This window comes from Ursus arctos, unplaced genomic scaffold (genome assembly GCF_023065955.2).
Source record: "Ursus arctos isolate Adak ecotype North America unplaced genomic scaffold, UrsArc2.0 scaffold_4, whole genome shotgun sequence".
In the NCBI taxonomy this organism is placed as follows: Eukaryota; Metazoa; Chordata; class Mammalia; order Carnivora; family Ursidae; genus Ursus; species Ursus arctos.
The window spans coordinates 40,254,174-40,275,979 of NW_026623056.1; the positions used below are offsets into that span (position 1 = coordinate 40,254,174).

At 38.1% G+C, this 21,806-nt stretch overlaps 1 protein-coding gene across 2 annotated transcripts in view; it reads right to left on the reverse strand.

Annotated features, from left to right (window-relative positions):
• CD96 (CD96 molecule) overlaps positions 1-21,806 on the reverse strand; it is an 89,385-nt gene that overhangs the window by 61,117 nt on the left and 6,462 nt on the right. The window contains exons 3-4 of one of the 2 annotated variants that reach the window (XM_026492905.4): positions 8,953-9,077; positions 823-1,033 (exon numbers count right to left, since the gene is read on the reverse strand). In XM_026492905.4, coding sequence (XP_026348690.1) covers positions 823-1,033; positions 8,953-9,077 — 336 coding nt within the window. The remainder of the gene's footprint in view (positions 1-822; positions 1,034-8,952; positions 9,078-21,806) is intronic. The other variant, XM_057306801.1, reaches the window with a different exon arrangement.

Consider the following 21,806-nt stretch of genomic DNA (forward strand, 5'->3'; position numbering starts at 1 on the left):
CTAAAGGAAAATCTAGTATAGCTCATGCCCTTAGATTTTGTGAAGCTATTTTCTCTCCGTTCACCTCATTTGCAAAAAAAAATTAATTGCTCATCCACATCACTGCTTTTCTCTTTGCCTTCATTTAAAAATGACTTTTTAAAAAACACAGTTCTTGGTGACAAAGACAAAAAAAATCCAAAGCCAGGGGTTTGTATTTATTAATATTGCCACCCCCCACTGAGCAAGATCGGATTTTCACATTTCCCCCAAATTTACTCCCTGCAGAGTCTGCGCAGTTTGAGTGAGGCCACGGTGGATGTTTCAGCTCCGCTCCACACTTCTGCGAATGCAGGGACAGAGAGCCATCCCCGCAGGCTCCTTTGCTGAGGAGCTGGCCCTGCTGGGGGTGGGGAGACTCCTGCAGTTTTTCTGGGGCTGTGTTTATCATTTTCCTTTTCTCACACTGTCCCTATTCCGCCTTCCTCCGGCAAGCAACCAAGACAATTAGACTACGAAGTAATTAGGTTTTGGCAGTTATAATTAAAGAGATTTCCAGTATTCTCAGGAAACATTAAAGTTGTAAATAAGGAGTGGTCACCAAGAAATTGGCCAGTCTGTGGCTTTGTGATTTTATTCTATCAACTCAATCATCGTTCTTTAACTTGTATCCTTATCCTCACCCCTAATATGAATGACAGTCTCAAGGGGAACAGAGCTCTACAGTAGCTACCACAGGGGGGCTACTCTCCAGTTAATAGGGCACTTTCCCTCCAGGGCCGAGCAAGGCAGGAGAAATGGACAGGAAGATGGCAGGGAGCCCAGAGAACAAAAAACTCTTACCAAAAACCTTGACTGTGGTGGAACTCCTCAAGATTTTGCCAGGTCTGGCCATAAAGTGGCAGGAGAACTTCCGGTCATCATCGTGGATTTGGACTGGAGAGAGGTAGAGTTTATAGTCTGTACCTAGCTTGACTCTGTCTTTAAATAATGAAGAGTTGCTGATGGAGTGACCTTCAGTGATAAGTGTTTCCTGAGTTCCATTATCCTCCTGCTGAAAGAAATAGTTACTAGTTACTGAGCACTCAATCACGCCAGCTCTGCGCTAAATGTTCCACATGCATTAATTCATTTATATCTTGTGAAAATAGAGATGATGAATGAAGAATTGGAATTAACAGATATTTAGTATGTTACTAGAGAAAAGATCTTTACACTTGACTTTCAGTTGACAACTACAGTCACTCCTAACATGAGTAGAAACTTCACGCTCCTCTGACTAGAACTTCCCCTTCATAACTTTCCATAAGCTGCATATCGGGGGTGGGATTTGGAGGGCACAGCACTGGGGGCTAATGAAAAATCATAATTCTCATTTTAAGTTCAAGAATCTTAATGCTAAGATGTGCTCTATCAGTTTTGTTTTAAATCTTCACCGGAACTGGATGATTACAGTTTAGCTCCCCTTGGGGCCAGGACTAGGGTGAGGTGGAGAGACTCCTAGGGCATAATATTTAAGGAGGCACTCAGTCTCAGGGCCTTGTCAGTGCAGGGTGGGCCTCTCAGAGTAAGTGCCTCCTTAAATTTTGTGCCCTAGGAACCTCCTAGTCATGGTCTTTGCCCTTCTGTCCTTATTTCTATGTTACTTTCAAGGAGAACACATAAGGTAAATGTCAATCTGAGTTCCACAAATCAGGGTTTATTTGAAGTACTTGTTTCTTCTATTTCATATCCTTTCTTGGGTCTGTGAAGAAAAGCTCCTATTATTCTTGCCATACCCGGAATTTCCATGGACAAGATCCCTGGGGTATCACCGTGCTGGTCAGTGTCAGTAAATGTGCTAAGGGCCAGTGAGGAGGGGACTCTTAAGGGGCACAAGGGTAGAGGAAGGGTTATGCCTTCATTCTTCTTTAGTATAACTTAATATTCTCAATTGCTTTGAAAACATTCTGATGCACAAAGTCTCTCCTCTGGAGATTCTACCTCAGTTGTTCTGGGATGAGACTCAGGCTGGATCATTTTTTTAAAGGTCCTCAAAGGATTCGGGTTTGAGAACCACTGGTCTAACTCTAAACAACAGATGAATCATTATATGCAGAGATCAGGGGAAAATGAAGGGAACTAAGATGAAAAGGTTGAACAGCAATGCATCTGATGGGGAAGAAGTCACAAAGAAACGAAAACAAAGATGTCACTTGGAATTTCTGGCTTAAGTCTGTTAAAAAACCAAACAGATTGAGAGTAGTAGAAATGGAAGCTAGGTGAATGAGAGAAATCAAGTTTGAGATAGGAGCAGAAACAGCGGAAACACGAAGGCAGACTTCTTCAATAGTTCATACAGATATTTCCAGAATATACTTAGTAGAAACTCATTTGTAAGACAAGATTGTTTAGGTGCATATGGCTAGGATTAGTATCAGCTTTACATACAAATACATAGTACTTCTTGCAGAGTGATACCCTGCTCAAGACTGCCTCCTGAAACAATGGACATAGCTTTATCCCCACGTAAAGAAGGACCTAGGAGTTGGTGCTGCCATCTTCCTAATGAGGAAACGCACAGAAAATTAAAGGGAGAAAGCTTGTATCCTGGAGACAGGGGCTCTGAAAGGAGCTCTTCGTATTGGGTGGTGACAGCAGAAGAGAGTGGAAGGTGGTTCTCTCAATGGCTGCAGGTCTGGACGCCAATCATTAAGAAAGCAGGCTCCCCCTGCAGGTCTGCACAACCGCCTCACTTACACAGCTCTTGCTTCATGCACAGGCTTGGTTTTTGTGAGGATCATGAAGAGTCAACATGCTTCTTGGTCATTTAGTAAATGACTCCCCACTTGGAACAGTTGCAACTGTTACTTGGTAGTGGGAAGAAAGGCAGTCAGAGGCTGAGGTTGGAGACTAAGGAGACAAAAGCTGCCTTTCCTTTATGGTGTAGCTCCGCATGGCCGCCAACGTAGTTTAACTGATGGAGGAGTTAAAAAGGGGGCCGAGGCAAGAACCTGTGTGTGAATGGCCACCTTCACAGAGCAAATGAGAGAAGAGGTGGGAAAAAATGAGCTCAGGCAAAAAATGAAATGTCTTTTGCTGGGAGAGGGGAAAATAATACTAATATTATGTCATCACCACTACTAAAATTTTATATTATTCTTAATCATAGCTTAAATTTATTTAGCACCTACTATGTTTTAGACACTCTGCAAAGTCCTTTCAAGTCTTATTTATTTCTTATAACAATCTGGAATAAACTAAGGCTAAGTAATTTATGCAAAGGTCAAACAAAGCAAGGTACTTAAGTCACAGCATCGAAAAGCAGAGATGTCCAGGTCCAGGGACAATTAAGCCTCAGAGACAACACGTACTAATAAAAACCAAACCGTCAACAAAATAATAAAAAGCTTTTTTTTTTAAAGTATCTGGAATGAAAGATTTAAAAGAAATTCCAGGAAACTGGAGGCCTTTATACAAATTGCAGATTATGGAGGTGTGGGCAATTTGTTGATTGAAAGAGCTTTTTTATGATATATTGATCCACCCTTGGTGATAGCGGTCAGAGAATATACCTCAACTCCTACCTGATAATAATGATCTTAGGTAACCTGGTCTGCTGGAAACAGACTGGTAAGATGTCTTGTGCAGAGTCATTATTCTTACCTGTTTGGGTTTTTTTCTTGTTCTTCAAAGAAAAAAATTTGACAACTTTTTAAAATATTAATAAATATTTCTAAAATTTAATGGGACTCTTGAATTGGAGGACCCATATGATTTAATGAGGAATGCAGCCTGAACTAGCTAACATACATGGTACACCTGTGCTTGCCCCGACACTCAGTAGACACTCAAGTAATACAAACTCGCTGTCCTCCAGCCTCCCTGACGATCAGTCTGTATTTCACGAGAATTCATGATCTGCAAGGCTAAATTGAAGAATTACGGAGACTCGTAAAATGGATCCTTTAAAGATGAGCTTTTAATATGTACGGAGTATGGGTACTATGCTAAGTTATTTAGTTTGTATTACCTTATTTATATTTTACAATACCACCATCAGGTCAATACTATAATCACATGAGGGAACTAAAACTTAGTTTAGGCAATATATCTAAAGTCATACTGAATTCTGAGACAAAAGGAAAAATGTGTGCCCCTATATACACTTCTTAAAATATTCTCCCATATTTTGACCAAGTGGAAAAAAGTAATAAAAAAACTACAATTAAAATTTTTTTATGACTGTGTAAAGTTGTGCCTATGGGGGATATGATACCATGAAGTCCCAGAAACCACAAGCTAATTGGAAAATACTTCTCTTTGAATAGCATACCTGGGCCTCAAAAGACAAAAACAACAGCCTACCTTTATCTAAAATTTTGATATTTTGTTCATCATGAATTTTCCCTAAATTGTGGTTTTAAAAAATAGTTCATTAAAATATGTATCTTAAGTATTGATTTTGGGGACAGTTCCTTACATTTTGTATCTAAGGAGAGGGCCTTGCTCACCTCACCCTAATCCTAGCTCCCAGGTCACACAGTTAATAGATGGAAGAGCCAGAATTTGAAAACAATTTCTTCCAAAAGTCATGCTATTAATGATTTTGCTATATTCAGCCTCATAACAGTAGTAGAACAAACAGTCCTTGCCTTTTCTGCTTATAGTCTATTTGAGAAGAATAAATTCACAAGAAAAACAAAAAATCAGGACCCATAGAAGAGAAATGTATAATTGAATTTTGGGCAGGAGTTGGATAAAATTATTAGCATGATACGAGGGTTGGGCAGGGTCATATCGAATCATGAAAAGCTCTTCCTATATATCCTTTAATGACCTTCATGACAAACCTTAAAACAATTTGTGAAGGCTTTCCTGTTTCTGTACTAGAATCAGAATTTCCAGTACAGAAAAGAGACCTTGGTACCATTTGATTTGGTGATGTCGTCTCATCTCCAGGCTGGCCTGAGCACCACGTCAGACTGACTGTGTTGACCACAGCCCATGGCAGGTGTTGAGTGTATAGAGCACATTCAATAAATTCTGTTAATTGTATCAACTGCTACTTCTTTATCTCCAAACTGCTTCCTATCTTCACATTTCTTCCATTTATTTTCCATCCAGTCGGAGCTGTCAAGGCAGGCTGCTTGCAAAGCTCCCCACGTCTCCTTTGTAGAGCACCAGAACAATATTTTTCCAATCATCACAGTTGGTTGTTAGTCCTTTGTGGGTTGGCTACCACTTTATTTCTGATTACAGTGAAGACAATTAGGGTCAGCTGCCATCAGGTGAAAGGCGAGTTTTGTTTTCTGAATAGCTAGGCTTCCCACAGGCATGGGAAACCAACATTGTTTATAATGCCAGTTCGCTTTTTGTTAAATATAAAACATCACAAATATTGAAGAAGAGTATATGGAAAAGATATATTTATAGACAGAAATGTAAAGAAATATAAGCATCCAGGTTTTAGTTATGTGCCTTTATCACAAATACTGAACTGTTTGAATCTGATAGAGTCTTCTCCTTCTTTTCATGATTTTAAGGAGAAAAATCATGCGTTTCTCTTTATGCACAAACTTTGGAAACACATTTCTTCGATACCTCTCTCCACCTCCAGTACCAGCTTGTACTCACGGTCCTGGGGTGTTGGTGTAGTACATGTCTGATGTTTGCTGGCCAACTGTTCTTTAATTATCCAGCTCAAATATAACCTAGGAAGCTTTTCCAGGTCCATTTACGCAGAATCAAACTATTTTCCCTCTTGGCTGCCATTTTTTATGTTTTTATTAAAGCCGTATTTCATGGCAGGAAATACATTCGATACAGTTTCGTATCCCTGCAGGACCTAACACTCAAAACAGATTCATATATGTTTGTTGGACTGAATTGAAATTTATGCTGTAGGAAATCAGGGTGATACCTTGGAATGAAAACAGAATATTAGACTGTATTTAGAAGCTCCCAGAATAAGCCTGCAGAATTTCCCAGATGATTCTATACTTGTGCCTCAGGACATAAATTGGAAAAACGATTACTTGTCCTTTATCTACCAACTGCACACCATCTAAACACAAACATCCTATGACTTCTTATTCATCATCCCATCATGTACATAAAGCCTCAGTGTCCACTGAAGGATTAACCCTTTGTGTTTATTTAATTACCTCTCATTCTAGATCAATGTTGGATACGCTATTTGCATCCGATGCCTTTCTACTTCAGTGTAGTCGCCATCCTGGAATGTAACTTCTCCAAATGCCAAGAAACCACCCCACGAACATATTTAACACAGCCTTTGCATGGGGTCTGGTACACAAGGTAAATACTTTTTTATGATAACTGAGGTTCCCAGTGATGACCTTTCCCATGAGGGTCGTAACAAAATTAATTAGATTTTATAAAATCCCACATACAAGAGGACATGACTTTCATTTTTCAGTGACCTAGATTAAAATAATTTGAGTTTATAACATTTGTTTCTAGGGCTTAGCGGGGCACTTGAAGTGGGGGGGCACTTTGCAGCTTCCTGGAGTTGCTGAGCTCGGTCCAGCAGGCTCCTATCCTCATCAGCTCATCTTCACCACCTCCACTCTTGAACCTTTTTCTAAAAGCCACACTGCATCCTGTTTTTAAGAACAACTGGCTTATTATGATTCTTATTGCCAGTTTAACAAGAGATGAAAGAAGGAAAATATTGACTGAGGGGGTATTTGGACTGCAGGCCTGTAACAGTCAGGACTCGGTTGACTCCCAATTAGGAGCAAAGTAGCTGACTTCCTCTCAGACCTGCCGAGTCCCACAGCTGCCGTCAGTGCGGAGCACAGATGTAAATCGGAGGAGCAAATAGATTTTGACATTTAAGAGGAGGAATGTGCAGTAGGAATTTACTCAGCACATTTGCCAATACAATGTTCCCTTTGAAGAGAGGTTTCTTTCAATAAGATTCCACAAGTCGTCTGTATCATGGTGCATTCTTCAAAGTGACAGCATGGCTGGAGGTTCTCGAAGTTTAGGATTGCCTCACTGTGTGACCCTAGGTGCACTCTCTCCGTCCCTCATTTATCCTACATGCCCTGGCAGGATCCATAGATAACGTCTGCATAGTTTTCTTCCTTTCTTTGACGGCAACCGCTACATAGAAGATGCCGTATCAGTTATCTAGTCGTTTATACCTAATGAGATGCATATTAACCAGTTGAACAGCCAGCATGAATTTAGTGACATCAGTTTAATATGAGGCCAATGAACAGGACTGTGGGGGAGAGGGACAAAGAGAAACAGATCCACTCAGTTATTTACTGAGGCTTTATTGACTGCCTATGTTCTAGGTACTAAACGAGATGCTAGGGATTTTTGAAATGAGTGGTGCAGCTTTTTGCCCCGGAGAAGCTCAGAGTCACAGAAAGACACAGGCTGGCTGAAGTATTGACACTTGCTTGGAAAAACAGATAACCCAGACTTTATATAAGATAAGAACACTGTAGATCAACTTACTAGCCAGTATAAATCTCTACAGTCAAGCTTTATTAGACTGTGTTATTTATTATTATCAAACTTGATGATTCCCCTTGATAGTGAAATTGTGGTAATTAGAGCGGAAATGTTTGCCCATTGGTGGGAAATATGAATAACGCAAGCAAGGTGTAGATGGCGTACTTCCATTGCTGTAATGTTTTGTATGGCCAGTTCCTGGCCTCTTGAGATCATCTCCTCTTTTCAACTTTTTTCTGAGAACCACTTTGTATCATGTTGGTTAAGAACAACTGACTTATACTAATGATAGCCGTAATGATAGGAAGACTTACCTTCTGGAAACCAAACCCCATAAAGGGAAAAAAGAATGTTTTTTGACAGATGACAAAGAGACACTGTCGATTTTAGACAGTCTGAGAAGTTATTTTAGAACATCTTTTTCTTTTCATCCTACTGACTATCTCAAAAAAATATCTAGACAGTGAAAACTCATCAGTAAGTCGTATTCTGAGACCTCCTTGCAGGTCAATTACTTTGGGTTTGGCACATCCTTAGACAAATCTTTGTACATGAAGGGTCTAGTTTCCAAGCCGATCCACAAAAATTTAGATAACTCGTAATATGAGTTATCATTTATGTGGATACAGTATTTTGCAAACTGTATCAGCCACTATATCCATGGAGATCTAGGAGTTCTGCGAGAATTTTTAAATCTCGTGTTTTCATTTTGATGGCAATCTAAAATGATCATAGTCATGCTCTGGATCATCTAAATCAACGCCCCACTATGTGATTCTCAAAACTGTGGTTATCCCTGTGCCAGTCTTGTGTCATCAACCACTTTAACAATATTAGAGGTTTACTATAGATTTAGATGAAAGCTAGCTGGATTTTGGTTGGATCGCCTTGGCAAGTTGCTCATAAAAAAATCTAGATTTCTGGCTTCTTTTTCTTTCTTTAAGTCAGAAAACATGGCAACCATGGGCCTGCCACAACCTGTGGCAATAAGAAAACTGAGCTGGCTGCTGAATGGCTGCTTCCCATACCGTCCTGCTTCTCTCCTGTGTGTCTTCTGCCTCTATCTTAGAAGCATTAGAGTTCATGTCTCCCCATCTAAAGACTGTGGCGTATTCCCCAGGAGGCAGTAGCAAGCGTTCTAGGAAAAGGGGTTTCTCCCTCTGCATATGTTGTTTATCAAACAATTATTTGTGCGTAGGGGTTTCTGCTGCATGTGGCTCCTCTCCAGGGCACCATCACACTCTTTTCTCTGTAATCAGGGTTTGGTATATGGCTTGAAATAGCAACTAACCTTTAGGAACTCATTTTTAAATTACTGTATTCATAGACCCGGAGGCTTGCTGAGTTGGAAGGAATCTTAGCGCCCACCCTTGCCTCCCCCGCCAGTCCCCCCAACCTTCCACCTGTGTGCTTCCTTCCCTTTTACTACTTGTTATTCATTTTTATTTCATTAGTATTTAAAGATCATTGTAGTTATTCACTGAAAAGGGCAACACTTACCACCAACCATGCAAAGGTGAACTCAGACGAAATTTCTGAGGAGATATTTTGAAAGCATGGTATTTCCAGAGTCTGATTTATCTGTATTTCTATTATATGGCTGCTTCTCCATTCATCCTGTGTAACTATAACAAAATACAGGTGGAAGAGGCATGAATATGTGATTGGTTTATAAAATGCTTTTTGGGAGAGAAACAGGAACAGGTTTAGTGTAGAGATTCATCTACCCTCCGGGCACAACTACAACAAGGCAAGACCCCACTACAGTCCTCACTGTATAAATGGCAAAATGGAACCACTGAGAATCAGACAGAGCTGCTTATCACTGAAAAATTACAGGGAAACTCACAAAGAACAATTTGGTATGTTCCTCTGCTTTAACTCCAAAATGGTGCTTTAGGCGTCAGATCACATTTTTTTGATCAGTTAGAATATAAAACCTTATAATCTAGCCTCTAATTGTCTTATTAAAAATTCGAATAGGTTTAAAGTTTTTTAGAGATGTTTTAGGTTCATAGCAAAACTGAATGGAAAATACAGAGAGTTCCCATATATCCCTTGTCCCCTACGCACGCACAACCTCCCCCACTATTAACATCCCTAACGACAGTGGTACATTTGTTACAGTCGATGAAACCACACTGACACATCATTATCATCCCAAGTCCATAGCTTATTTACATTAGAGTTCACTCTTAGTGCTGCACATTCTATGGGTTCTGAGGGATGTAGGATGACATGTAGTCACCATTGTAGTATCACACAGGATAGTGTCACTGCCCTAAAAATCCTGTACTCCACCTATCCCTCCCTCCCTCCTGCCGAACTCTGACATTCACTGATCTTTTTACTGCCCTACTGCCCTTACCAGTTGTCTTTTTAGAGCTTATAAATATTCCTCCAAAGAGGGAGTGATATAGAAAAATATATAAGGAAACTCTGAAGAAGGCATTGTTAATGGATTATTTTCATTTTCATTTGTTTATTTATTTATTTTTCATTTTAAAAGTAATATGACATAAATATCAGTTTCATAGTCTCTCGGAAAGTCATAGACACACACACACACATTTGTGACTAAACTATAATAACATCAAAGAATAATTTATAAATGAACTCTATCATCCTAATATCCTGAAAATCTGATTTTCTTTTTTCCATGTCTATACAAATCTTGTGTATATGCATACATTTTCTCACACTTTGCAATCCTTTTAACCAACAAATGTATTTTTACTTTAAAAGTTTTGCATGATTCTTAAGCTACTTGTGGCTGAAATTTTCCGAGACTCTATGTCATGCTGTCATATCTACACATCATCATTTGTTTTGTCATTTCCAATTACTGAATCGCGCATTCTTTCAGTTTGGGTTTTTAGTTTATATAAACTACTATAACCTATATAGCAAGGATCATCCTTACACTAACAGCTTTCTTTTGACCATTCAGCTACTTAAGATAAATTCTGTGAATTTAATGGGTATGAGTATTCTCATTATTATCAACAGCATATTTTTTTTAAGTGAACTATTTCTCAGTTGGAATGTTATGTCTAGCCAGTAGGACTTTGTTATATTCCAATCTCTCAGCAATAGAAGCTATCTCCTTTACTGATAATTTGTTCCTCCTCCCTTCCTTAATTGAAACCAGGCCTCCCCATTAGGGCACATCTTGCTGCATCATTCTCAAATAGTGGCTTTTTATCTTCTTGGTGCCCTTATTTCCTCAAAATTAGGAGGTGGGATCAGTGCCTTCCTTGCTCCTCATTACTGCTTTCAAATGTTATTCCAACCCTGTAATTAAAAAAAAAAAAAAAAAAAAAGCCCTGCCCTTTATGGTTAAGACAATTTAGCTATAACAGTACTTCCAAATGGATTTATTCATATACTATGACCAAAATTGTTTGCCAGGACTGCTTACCATCGTTACTACTATTTAATTTTATTCTTGATATTATTGCAATTGTTTTTTTATAATTATTTTACTGACATAAGTTTATTTTAAACAGAGAATGATCTAGGCACTAATATTTGAGAAGTACATGAAATCCACTTGATATGTTAATTATATTCTAATGTACAGTATCCAAATATACAAGTATTAGATTTTTGTAAAGTTGATACAGATTCTGGGAAGTTGGGAACGCAACCGACCTAACTTTTTAAATATTCTTGAAACTCCCTATAAAAACAGACAAAATAACTAGAGTAGCAAACCTAAAAACACATAGGCAATATGTGTAGGAACACTAATTAATAAAATATCTTCACTAATAGATGGGGACAAATCACCGGACGACTGTGGTATCAGCAACTGAGCAGAACAGAGGAAAATCGACTGGGCTTCTTATTCCCCTCAGAACTAGAGAACTCCCCCGCCCCAGCCCTCAAGAAACAGGTAATCACTGGAAAGACATGCAGACTCATCTGAGAAGAGCAGCAGAAATGGAGAAAGGAGTTTGCGGGCCCCAGATGACCAGTGCCTTCAAGGGGAACAAGAAGAGGCTTGGCAGTGCTGGAACAGAGGGTGCTTTTCAGACAGATCCCATACTGAGAAGACACCCCTGGGAGGAGAATCCAAATTAAACAGGACAGGCCCCATAGCAGAAAGCAAACAAGCAATTTAGATAAAAGTGAGGGATAGGAGGAAAGGAAGTATATCTCAGAAAGTACAATGGCATATTATTTACCTTGAAAATAACAGAAGAGAGGGCTCTAGAGACACCGAAAACTTTACAAAAGCTAGCCTGGCCCACCCTTCCATGGCAAAAATCAACATGCATTTACCTGAAGCGTGAACAGAAAAGGAAGGGGGTAGAATCACACATAAAGATACTATAAGAAAAAAAAGAAAAGAGAACATCCCCTCAACAATGGCAGCATATTAGAAAAAGATAATTTCTCAACAAATAAAAACTGTAGCCTAATAACTCAAAATGAGGTAAAAGAAATAAGGAAAATGATATGAGCTGCAAAAAATTTTAGCAAGACTGGTAAATGAGCCAACTGGAAAGAAGGGAGCTCAGCAGAGACAGGTGAGAGAATTCAGGAAAGGGTTGGAAATAACAACTCATTGTAGAAATTAAGAGCAAACTAGAAGAAAAACAAGAACATATTGACCCAAAAGTTAACGCACTAAAAGAAATTTTAAAATTGAATAAAGGGAAATGTTAAAATAAATTAATAAATAATAAATTTTAAAATAAAAGGAAAACAGTATCACTTTCAAAGAAAGTGACAAGCAAAGAAGATTAAAAGCATGTATATATAATAGAAGGCACTGAAGGAAATAAGCAGTGGACAGAAAAAAATACTAAAAATTATAATTCGGGTACAAGTTCTTAAAGTAAAAAAATGATTAGAAAATACATATTGAAAGATTAAACTGAAAAAGAAGGAAAATAGGCTTAGAATAGACATTGAGCAAATTATTATAATGGTATTTTTTAAAAGTCAGTTACAGGAAAGAAAATAGGATTATTATTAGCTTTTTGACAGCAACTCTTTATGCCAGAAAATAATGTAGCAACATATTTAATGTACTCAAGGAAAGAAAATGTGAGCTAAGGATTTTATATTCAGCAAAATTAGCCTTTTGATATGAAGACTACATAACACCTGTTAGAGCCATGTGTAAGAAGTCAGGGAATATTACTCCCATGAGCACTTCCTGAGGATTCTCCAACAGAATACACTTCAGACTGGAGAGGCATTTACATCAAGGCTGGGGTGAGTGCTGAATCTATGTTCACCTTTAGCACTAAAAATAAATCATTGCTATAAGGAAGAGAGTAGTAATGAATCCATATTTTAAAATAAAGAGAATATGTAAGGACCACAAATGGGGCATGGGGAGGGTTGAGGTGCTGTGGCTATGGAGCCATGAAAAGGTCAATGAAAAAAAGCCATGTATAAAATTGAGCAAATGTATAAAAACCATCGTTTAAAGACCAAAGGAAAACATGTAATTGAGAAGCCTCTCTTCTTGGAAAAATGCTAGAACCTCAGTAAGAATAGCAGGAGTCTTTACTCTTCTTGCCTAGGGATCCTTCCATTCCCTTTCCCCAGCGTTGTTAGTGAGAAAGGTAGCTTCACCATCTTGGAATGGGCTGCAAAAACCAGCAGCTTTTCTTCCAGAAGAGGCAGACTTACTTAAGTCTAAGTGTGAAGATCCTTCACTTTGTTAGCTAACAGGCACAAACTTGGTAGGAAACAGAGAAAAACTGAAGCCTGGTTAGTGTGGGTTTGCAAATCCCATTTGGGGTGAGTAGCAGACCAGACAGATGTTTAACACGGAGATTCTGGAAATTAGAGAGTCACGGAATAGCTGAGGTAATTTGTCTACCCATTCCAGGCTGACTGGGAAAATACACAGGTGAGTGCGGAGACCTCAGAGAGCTTACTGAAAAGCAAAAACCAAGGGAGACCGTGTTACTATCTGCAACTTTGTGTTTTTTTGTTGTTTGTTTTGGTTTGGTTTTTTTGAAGATTTTATTTATTTATTTGACACAGAGAGAGAGAGACAGTGAGAGAGAGAGAGAGAGCACAAGCAGGGGAAGCGGCAGGCAGAGGGAGAGGGAGGAGCAGGCACCCTGCTGAGCAAGGAGACTGAAGCTCCATCCCAGGACCCCAGGATCATGACCTGAGCCAAAGGCAGATGCTTAACCATCTGGAGCCCCCTGTCTAACCACCACCCCAACCCAACCCAACACATACACACACACACACACACACACACACACACACACCTCTATGTAGAGGGTGGAAGCCTAACAGGCTTGAGGAATTTGAGCACAACTTTTGTCAAAATCATTGGTGGACCAGCAAAGGGGCTTTGCCAATGCAGGGGCAATCCCTTGGAAACCAAACACACAGTAATTGTAATAAGAAGTTGAGGAGAAAAATCAATAGCCACACACTAAAGAGGAAACAGATTTTATAATTTAGGTATGGATAGTTACCAAAAAAAAAAAAAAAAAAAAAAAAAAAAGAAAGAAAACTTTAAAAAAACCCCACTGGATCTAGAGTTGTCACATTATTATTATTATTATTATTATTTTTATGTCCAGTCTTCAACAAAAAAAGATGATACATGAAGAAAAGAGGAAAGTGTGATCCATACTCAGGAAAAAAGCAGTTAGTTGAAACTGATTCTGATTAGGTCCTTCATTGGATTGAACAGACATTAAAGCAGCTCTTATAAATATGTTCATGAGATTAAAGCAAAATATGATGAAAATGACTCAATAAATAGGGAATCCTAGTGGAGAAATAGAAAACTATCAAATGAACCAAATAATTATTCTAGAGTTGAAAAGTCAGTAACAAAAAAAATGATGAAAAATTTACTAGGGATTCTCAATAGCCAATTTGAGATGGCAGAAGAAAGAATCAGTGTGTTTGAATATTGATTAATGTAAATGATCTAGCAGCACCTGGGTGGTGCAGTCAGTTAAGTGTCAGACACTTGGTTTCAGCTCAGATCGTGATCTCAGGGTCGTGAGACTGAGCCCTGCGCTGGGCTCTGTGCTCAGTGTGGAGTCTGCTTAGAACTCTCTCTCCCTCTGCCCCTCCCCTCTGCATTCTCTCTCCCTCTCTCAAAGAAATAAATAAATCTAATATACATTAGATTATATATATATATATATATATATATATATACACACACTATATACACACAGTATATATACACTATGTATACACACACACACACACACACACACACACACACACACACTAATCTGAAGAAAAGGGAGAAAGAGGATTGAAGGAAAACAGAGCTTCAGAGCCGTATAGGACTGTATCAAGTGCCCTAACATGTATGCAACAGAAGTCATGGCAGGAGAGATGAAAGAGAGTGAGACAGTACAAACATCTGAAGAAATAATGGCCCAAAACTTCATATTCGATTTTTAAAAACTTTCCACAAAGCTAATCTACACCCCCAGTAATCTTAAAACTCAAAAAAGTTAAGCACAAAGAGAAACCCACCTAGGCATATTATAGTCAAACTGCTGGAAGCCAAAAACAAAGAGGGAATTATGGAAGCCGCAATTGAAATCAGCAAGAAAAACAAAACAAAACAAAACGATCACATGCAGAGACCAATAATACAATTAATGGCCCACTTCTCACCAGAAACAAGGGAGATCAGAAGATATATTCAAAATGCTGAAAGAAAAAGCAGCCCACTAAGAATGCTGCATTCAGTGAAACTATCCTTCAAAAATAGAAATGAAAAAAAACAGGATTCATTGCAAGTAGACTTGTCTTACATGAAATTCGAAAGTAAGTTCTTTAGGCTGAGAGGAAATGATATTAAATAGTAATTTCACTTCATGAGGTGGAATGAAGAGCACAGGAAATGGTAAATATATGGGTAAATGTGAAAGATTACATATATAGTTCTCTTTTTTTCTCTTAATTTCTTTAAGAACAGAAATTTTTTTAAACCATTAATTTTATCATTGTTCTGTTGGGTTTATTTTATAAATATATAATAATATATAATATGTATATTATATATATATATATATATATATATATATATATATCTTTGACAGTAATAATGAAAGGAAAATATATGCTGGAAGAAGTTGCAAAAAAAGAGAAAAAGAGAGAGGAACTAAACATAGAAACAGACATAAGAATGATCCTGCCATTGAAGTTATCCAACAAGAATATTAAAATAACTCTTTTTAATACATTCAAGAATACAGAAAAAGATGAAGGGAGTAAATGAAAAGATGGACAATTTCATCAAATAATTAAAAATCTACCAAAAACAATAACTTAAAAATATAAGATCAGAAATTAAAAACAAATTTGATTGGGTTGAAAATTTAATTGGACATCACAAAAAATAAGATTTGTGAATTGGAGTATAGGTCAATAGAAAATTTCTAAACTAAACTACAGAAAGGAAGAACAGAGAAAATATAGAAAAAAGCATTAGAGATATACAAAAGTCGAAATTTAGGCACATTTTTTAATACTTGAAATCTGCATCACAAATTTAAATGCTAATAAAAATCCATGCAAGTGTTAGAAATAACATGAATGAATTTCTATATAATCTGAGAATGCGGAGAACTTTTCCATGAAAGTATTACACTGCATTGGAAACAATATTACAAGCAAGTAAGGACAGATGACAAACTGGGAAAATATTTGCAACTTACATGACAAAGGATTAATAGATTTTATACATGGGACATTTTTAGCATAACAAGGATAATAACCATAATGAACTGAAATTCATCGATATGTTCACATTCATATGAATTCATAATACTCAATACAAAATACTTTTTGGTCACCTTATAAGAGTGCTAGTGAACGAACTTATTTTTAAAACTGGAATATAAAGGGAAAAAAATCCAGCACCTGTTTGTTTTTCTTATACAAACTGTGCATCTAGTACATAATTGGTTCATGAGAGGAAATTTCTCTATAAGAAGATGTCAGGTAATAAATAAAAGAATGATAGGATTTGAGCATCATTCTTTGTCAACCCACAATGAATTAGGGGATCTAGGCAATACTTATCAATGGTGCTTAATTAACATCACACAACCAGACATTATGTGCCTCTGATGTAACCATGGAATATCATCTATGAAGTACTTGCGCCAAAAAACACAAAAAATAAAAACAAAAGTTAATGTGATCAAATCTCTATACCTAGCTAAATAGTGAGAGAGGAACATGGAGATACCATTGGATGTAAGAGCAAAATCCAGGCTGTGGGTAATTTTATAAGATAAAGAGTCAAATTTACTTAATAAATATTTTGGAAAAGAAAAATAAGAAATACAAAATAACCTTCAGATTAAAAGAGAGTTTTGGGGTGTCCAGCTTTCTGCTCAGCGGGGAGTCTGCTTCTCTCTCTCGCTTTGCCCCTCCCCCTACGTCCATGCTCTATCTCTCCAATAAATAAATAAAATTAAAAAAAAAATAAAAGAGAGTTTTCAAATGACCACAATACTTTGAGTTTATGTGAAGCCAATTCAAATAACCAAAATGTAAAAATAGTAACTATGAAGCCAACCGGATATTACATGGTATTAAGAACTTACTAGTTATTTTTAGTCCTGGTAGTGGTATCATGGCTATATATACACATCATTTTTATCTTTTAAAGAATCATTCTAAAGTAAATAAGATATCTTGGATTTTGTTCAGTCTGGGAGGTGGTAGTTGCTAAGGGTTTAAATGAAACAAGACTGTCCGTGACTTAATAATGATTGAAGTTGCATGTTCAGTACATGGGAGCTCATTATACTATTCTATATAATTTTACATGTTTGAAATTTTCCACAATTAGAGGTTTTTAAAATCTTTTCACGAATCATCTGAAATCATCTCGAGGATTGCCAGCTATATGTAACACACTTTGAGAAAAACTAATTCCTCTCTCCCCAGATTCCCTGCTACTATCCTCTAATTTGGGGACTGTAAAACTACGGCCTGTGGGTCGAATCTGGAGGCTAGTTTTGTAAATCAAATTCTACCAGAACACAGCAGGCCTCTTCGCTTACATATTGTCTGTAGGTGCTTTCATGCTACAGCAGAGTTGAACAGTTGACACAGGCGGTACAGGCTGTATGGACAAAGCCTAAAAATATTTGCTATCTGGTCCTTCAAGTTTGCCAGTTCCCACTCTGATGTCCCAGTCTTCATCCATTATTCTTCGAAGATCTCAGTATCTAGATTGCAACCCTGATATGATCCCGGGTGGTTTCAGTTACCGTGCCATTGCCCTATCCACTACCTGGCCCCCAGTCTGCCACTGTTATCCCCACGGACTCCACTCCACTTCTGCCATCCACTTTCATGACTGTGTTTGGACCTTCTGTGCCACACATAGTTGCTCCACCTACAGAATCACTCCACACCCACAAACGCTCCTGCTGGTTGTTTTGTGCAACTAATTGTCTCAACTGTTCTTTGTCCCCATTGAGTTTTTAAATGAGTTGATCTCTACTTTCTCCCAATCTACCAGCTTTCTTTTCTTTGTTTCCCTCATTATCTAGCTAAAGTTCTACAGTCCATCATTTCAGTAACATTCTTGCTCATATCCCAAAGCCCTTGGCTCTTTCCCCCGTCCCCCATTACTATACAGGGGATCCAGTAGTGAAACTCCAACTATCTACTTTTTAATGCCCAGACGCAAGCAGCCGAGCACTACTGGTGAAAGCAAACTGTCTTCAATCCAATTTCTTACCATACTCAAATGTACATTCAACGCTAACCGAAAATTCAAATACATTTACCTAGTGAACTCATTTTCCCTCTATTCATAGAAGCTATTTCAATCTCTTTTTCTGAAGCCTCCTCCCTCTCTCTACCTGATGATGACTTTGGTTCCTATTTTATTTATTTAAGTTTTTAAAGATTTATTTATTTATTTTAGAGAGAGAGAACAAGCAGGAGGGGCAGAGGGAGAGAGAATCCCAAGCAGACTCTGCACCGAGCCGGACCTGGATGCGGGGCTCCATTTTAGGACCCCGAGATCACACCCTGAGCCGAAACCAAGTGTCGGCTGCTAAAACCGACTGCGTCACCCAGCGGCCCCGAGTTTCCTATTTTAGAGAAAACAGAAGAGGGCACCGCCCTCATCACACACACTTAACCCAATCTCCTTCTCTCCTGTTATATAATTTTTAAAAACCATCCTTCTGTCCAGTTTCAGGATACCCATAGCACTAATGTTATAGATCTCATTGCCCCTATATTCTCAGAAACCTTATTTATTCATTGTACCTTCTCTATGGTGTATTTAACTATTCTCTTTCAACTTTGACTTGGTTTTGAAGCTTAGCCAAGCATCTTGCATTAATTAAAAGCACCCCACTACCTGCACAACACCGATGCAAATCCTCATACCCTTCCCCTTACTCCTGACAGACTTCTTAGAAGTTGTGTCGACATTTGTTGTCTCCATTTCCTTGCTTCCTACTCACTCCTCTGCTCCCCCGAGTCTGACTTCCATCTCTCTTCTGTGCCACACAAACAGCTTCTGTTAAGGTGATCAGTAACATCCTTGTCCCTAAATACAATCCAATAACCATGTTGTCCTCTCAGAAACATCAGAATTGATAGCTATTCCTTTCACGAAATATTATCATCCTGTTTTTTTTATGAGCCAACTTCTCTCCTGATTTTACTGCTGCCTCTTTAGTCTCACTTCTATATCCTTTGAAGATTTATCTTTCTCCATCTATCAGGTGAAGGGCCACATTGCTTTTCTCACCTGATTTTCTCTGCCTACACGATCTCTTTCACTCTCAAAGTCTCAGCATACAGCCATATAGCTCACCAATTTGTATCTCTAGCTTAAACCTCTCTTCTAGAACAGGAATTGTATATCTACCTATTTCCTTGACATCTCCTGAATGTGTCAACTTCCTGTCTAACTCAACATGTACAAAATCAAATTCAGTCAAAATCCAAACAATCCCTGCATGATTGGATTGTCCTCTGGTTTTTTCTAACACAGTAAGTAACTCCCCTGTTTTTTTCTGTTCCACACATTTGAAACCAAAACATCATTCTTGATACTGCTTTTTATTCCTCGTTCCACATGTGCAATCCAACACCAAATCCCAGACGGCAACTCTCCTAAGCATACTCCTTTTTCTTTTTTATAATTTTTATTTTGTTATATTAGTCACCATATGGTACATCCCCAGTTTTTGATGCAATGTTCCATGATTCATTATTTGCATATAACACCCAGTGCACCATGCAATACGTGCCCTGCTTAATAGCCATCAGCGGCCTATCCCAATCCCCCACCCCTCTCCCCTCTGAAGCCCTCAGTTTGTTTCCCAGAGTCCCTCATGGTTCATTCGCCCTTCTGTTTACCCCCCCTTCATTCTTCCCTTCCTTCTCCTACCGATCTTCCTGCTATTTCTTATGTTCTATAAATGAGTGAAACCATATGATAATTGTCTTTCTCTGCTTGACTTACTTCACTTAGCATAATCTCCTCCAGTCCCGTCCATGTTGCTGGAAATGTTGTGTAATCATTCTTTCTGATGGCTGAGTAATATTCCATTGTATATATGGACCACATCTTCTTAATCCAGTCATCTGTTGAAGGGCATCTCGGCTCCTTTCACGATTTGAACATTCCTCCCCAGGTACCTCGCTGCCACTCTACTCAATGTTACTGAGCATCTCTCACTTAGATTTCTGTCCTGTCTTAACTGATCTACATTATCCTCTCTACTGTTTCTCAATTCATTCTCTACACTTTTGTCACAAAGATCTTTTTGAAATGCAAAATTTAAAAAAATCAACAACAAATTAATTCCAATTAATTTCCACAGCTCCTAGGATAAAGATAAAACTTAATTGGACTACTCAATCTCTCTAGCCTCTTCTTCAAAGGCTTCCCTTTCAATCCTTCTGCTCAAGCCATAATATTTTTGAAAACTCCCCACAGTTGCAATGTCTTCCTACCACCACAGGGTCTTTACATATCCTGTTTTCTATAAAGCTGTCTTCCCCCTATTTACCTGGTTAACTCCTGTTCAAGTATCACTTCCCCAGGAAACCCTTCTTGATTTTCCTATTATATCCTCTCAAAACACTACTTTCTTACTGCAAGAGCACTTCTCACTGTTGGAATTCGGTCTTTTTTTTTTTTTTTTTTTTTTTTTTGCTTATTTGGTTATTTTGTCTCTTCCCAGTGGACTTCATGATTCCTGATGACAGAGTCATGTCTGTATTGTATCTCTGGTGCCTAGCATCCACAAGCACTCAAAAATATTTGTTGGATAAAGATTGAATACAAGAATTTAAGAAGAGCCAGAATTCAAGTTCAAGAACAAACTGCTATAAAAATAGACACATAGATCAATGAAACAGAGAGCCCAGAAATAAATCCATATATAGGATCCATTAATTTATAACAATATTATTATGAAAAGAGCCAAGAATATGCAACAGGGAAAGGATAGTCTCTTTGACAAATGATTTTGGGGAAACTGGATAGCTGCATGCAAAAGAATGGAACTGGACTCCTGTCTTCCACCATATATAAAGATCAAATCAAAATGGATTAAAAACTTGAACATAAAACTCCAAACCATAACACTTGTAGAAGAAAACCTAGGGGCAATGATTTTTTGGCCTTGGCAATGGTCTTCTGATTGGGCACCAAAAGCAAAGGCAAAAAAAGCATAAATAAGCAATGAGACTGCATCAAACTAAAAAGCTTCTTCCCAGCAAAGGAAAACAACAATAAAATGAAAAAGCAACCTATGGAATGGGAGAAAATATTTATAAATCACATATCTGATAAGGGGTTAATATCCAAAATATATAAACAAATCATACAACTCAACAACAATAACAAAACGATCCAATTTAAAAATGGCCAGAGAAATTGATCAGACATTTTTCCAAATAAGATATCCAAGTATCCAATAGGCAAGGAAAAGGGGCCCAACATCACTAATCATCAGGGAAATGCAAATCAAAACCACAGTAAGATGTCACCTCGCTCCTGTTAAAATGGCTATTATCAAAAAGATCAGATAATAAATATTGGAAAAGACATGGAGAAGAGGCAGTGCTTGTGCACTGTTGGTGGAAATGTAAAGTGGTGCAGCCACTCTGGAAAACAGTATGGAGGCTCCACAGAAAATTAAAAATAGAACAATCAGGGTGCCTGGGCGGCTCAGTCAGTTAAGATTCCCGCCCTTGGTTTTGGCTCATGGGTGGTCATGATCTCATGGGTGGTGGGATCGAGCCAGGCCTTGGGCTCCTCACTCAGCGGGGAGTCTGCTTGAAGATTCTCTTTCTCTCTCTCTCTCTCAAATAAATACATAAAATTAAAAAAA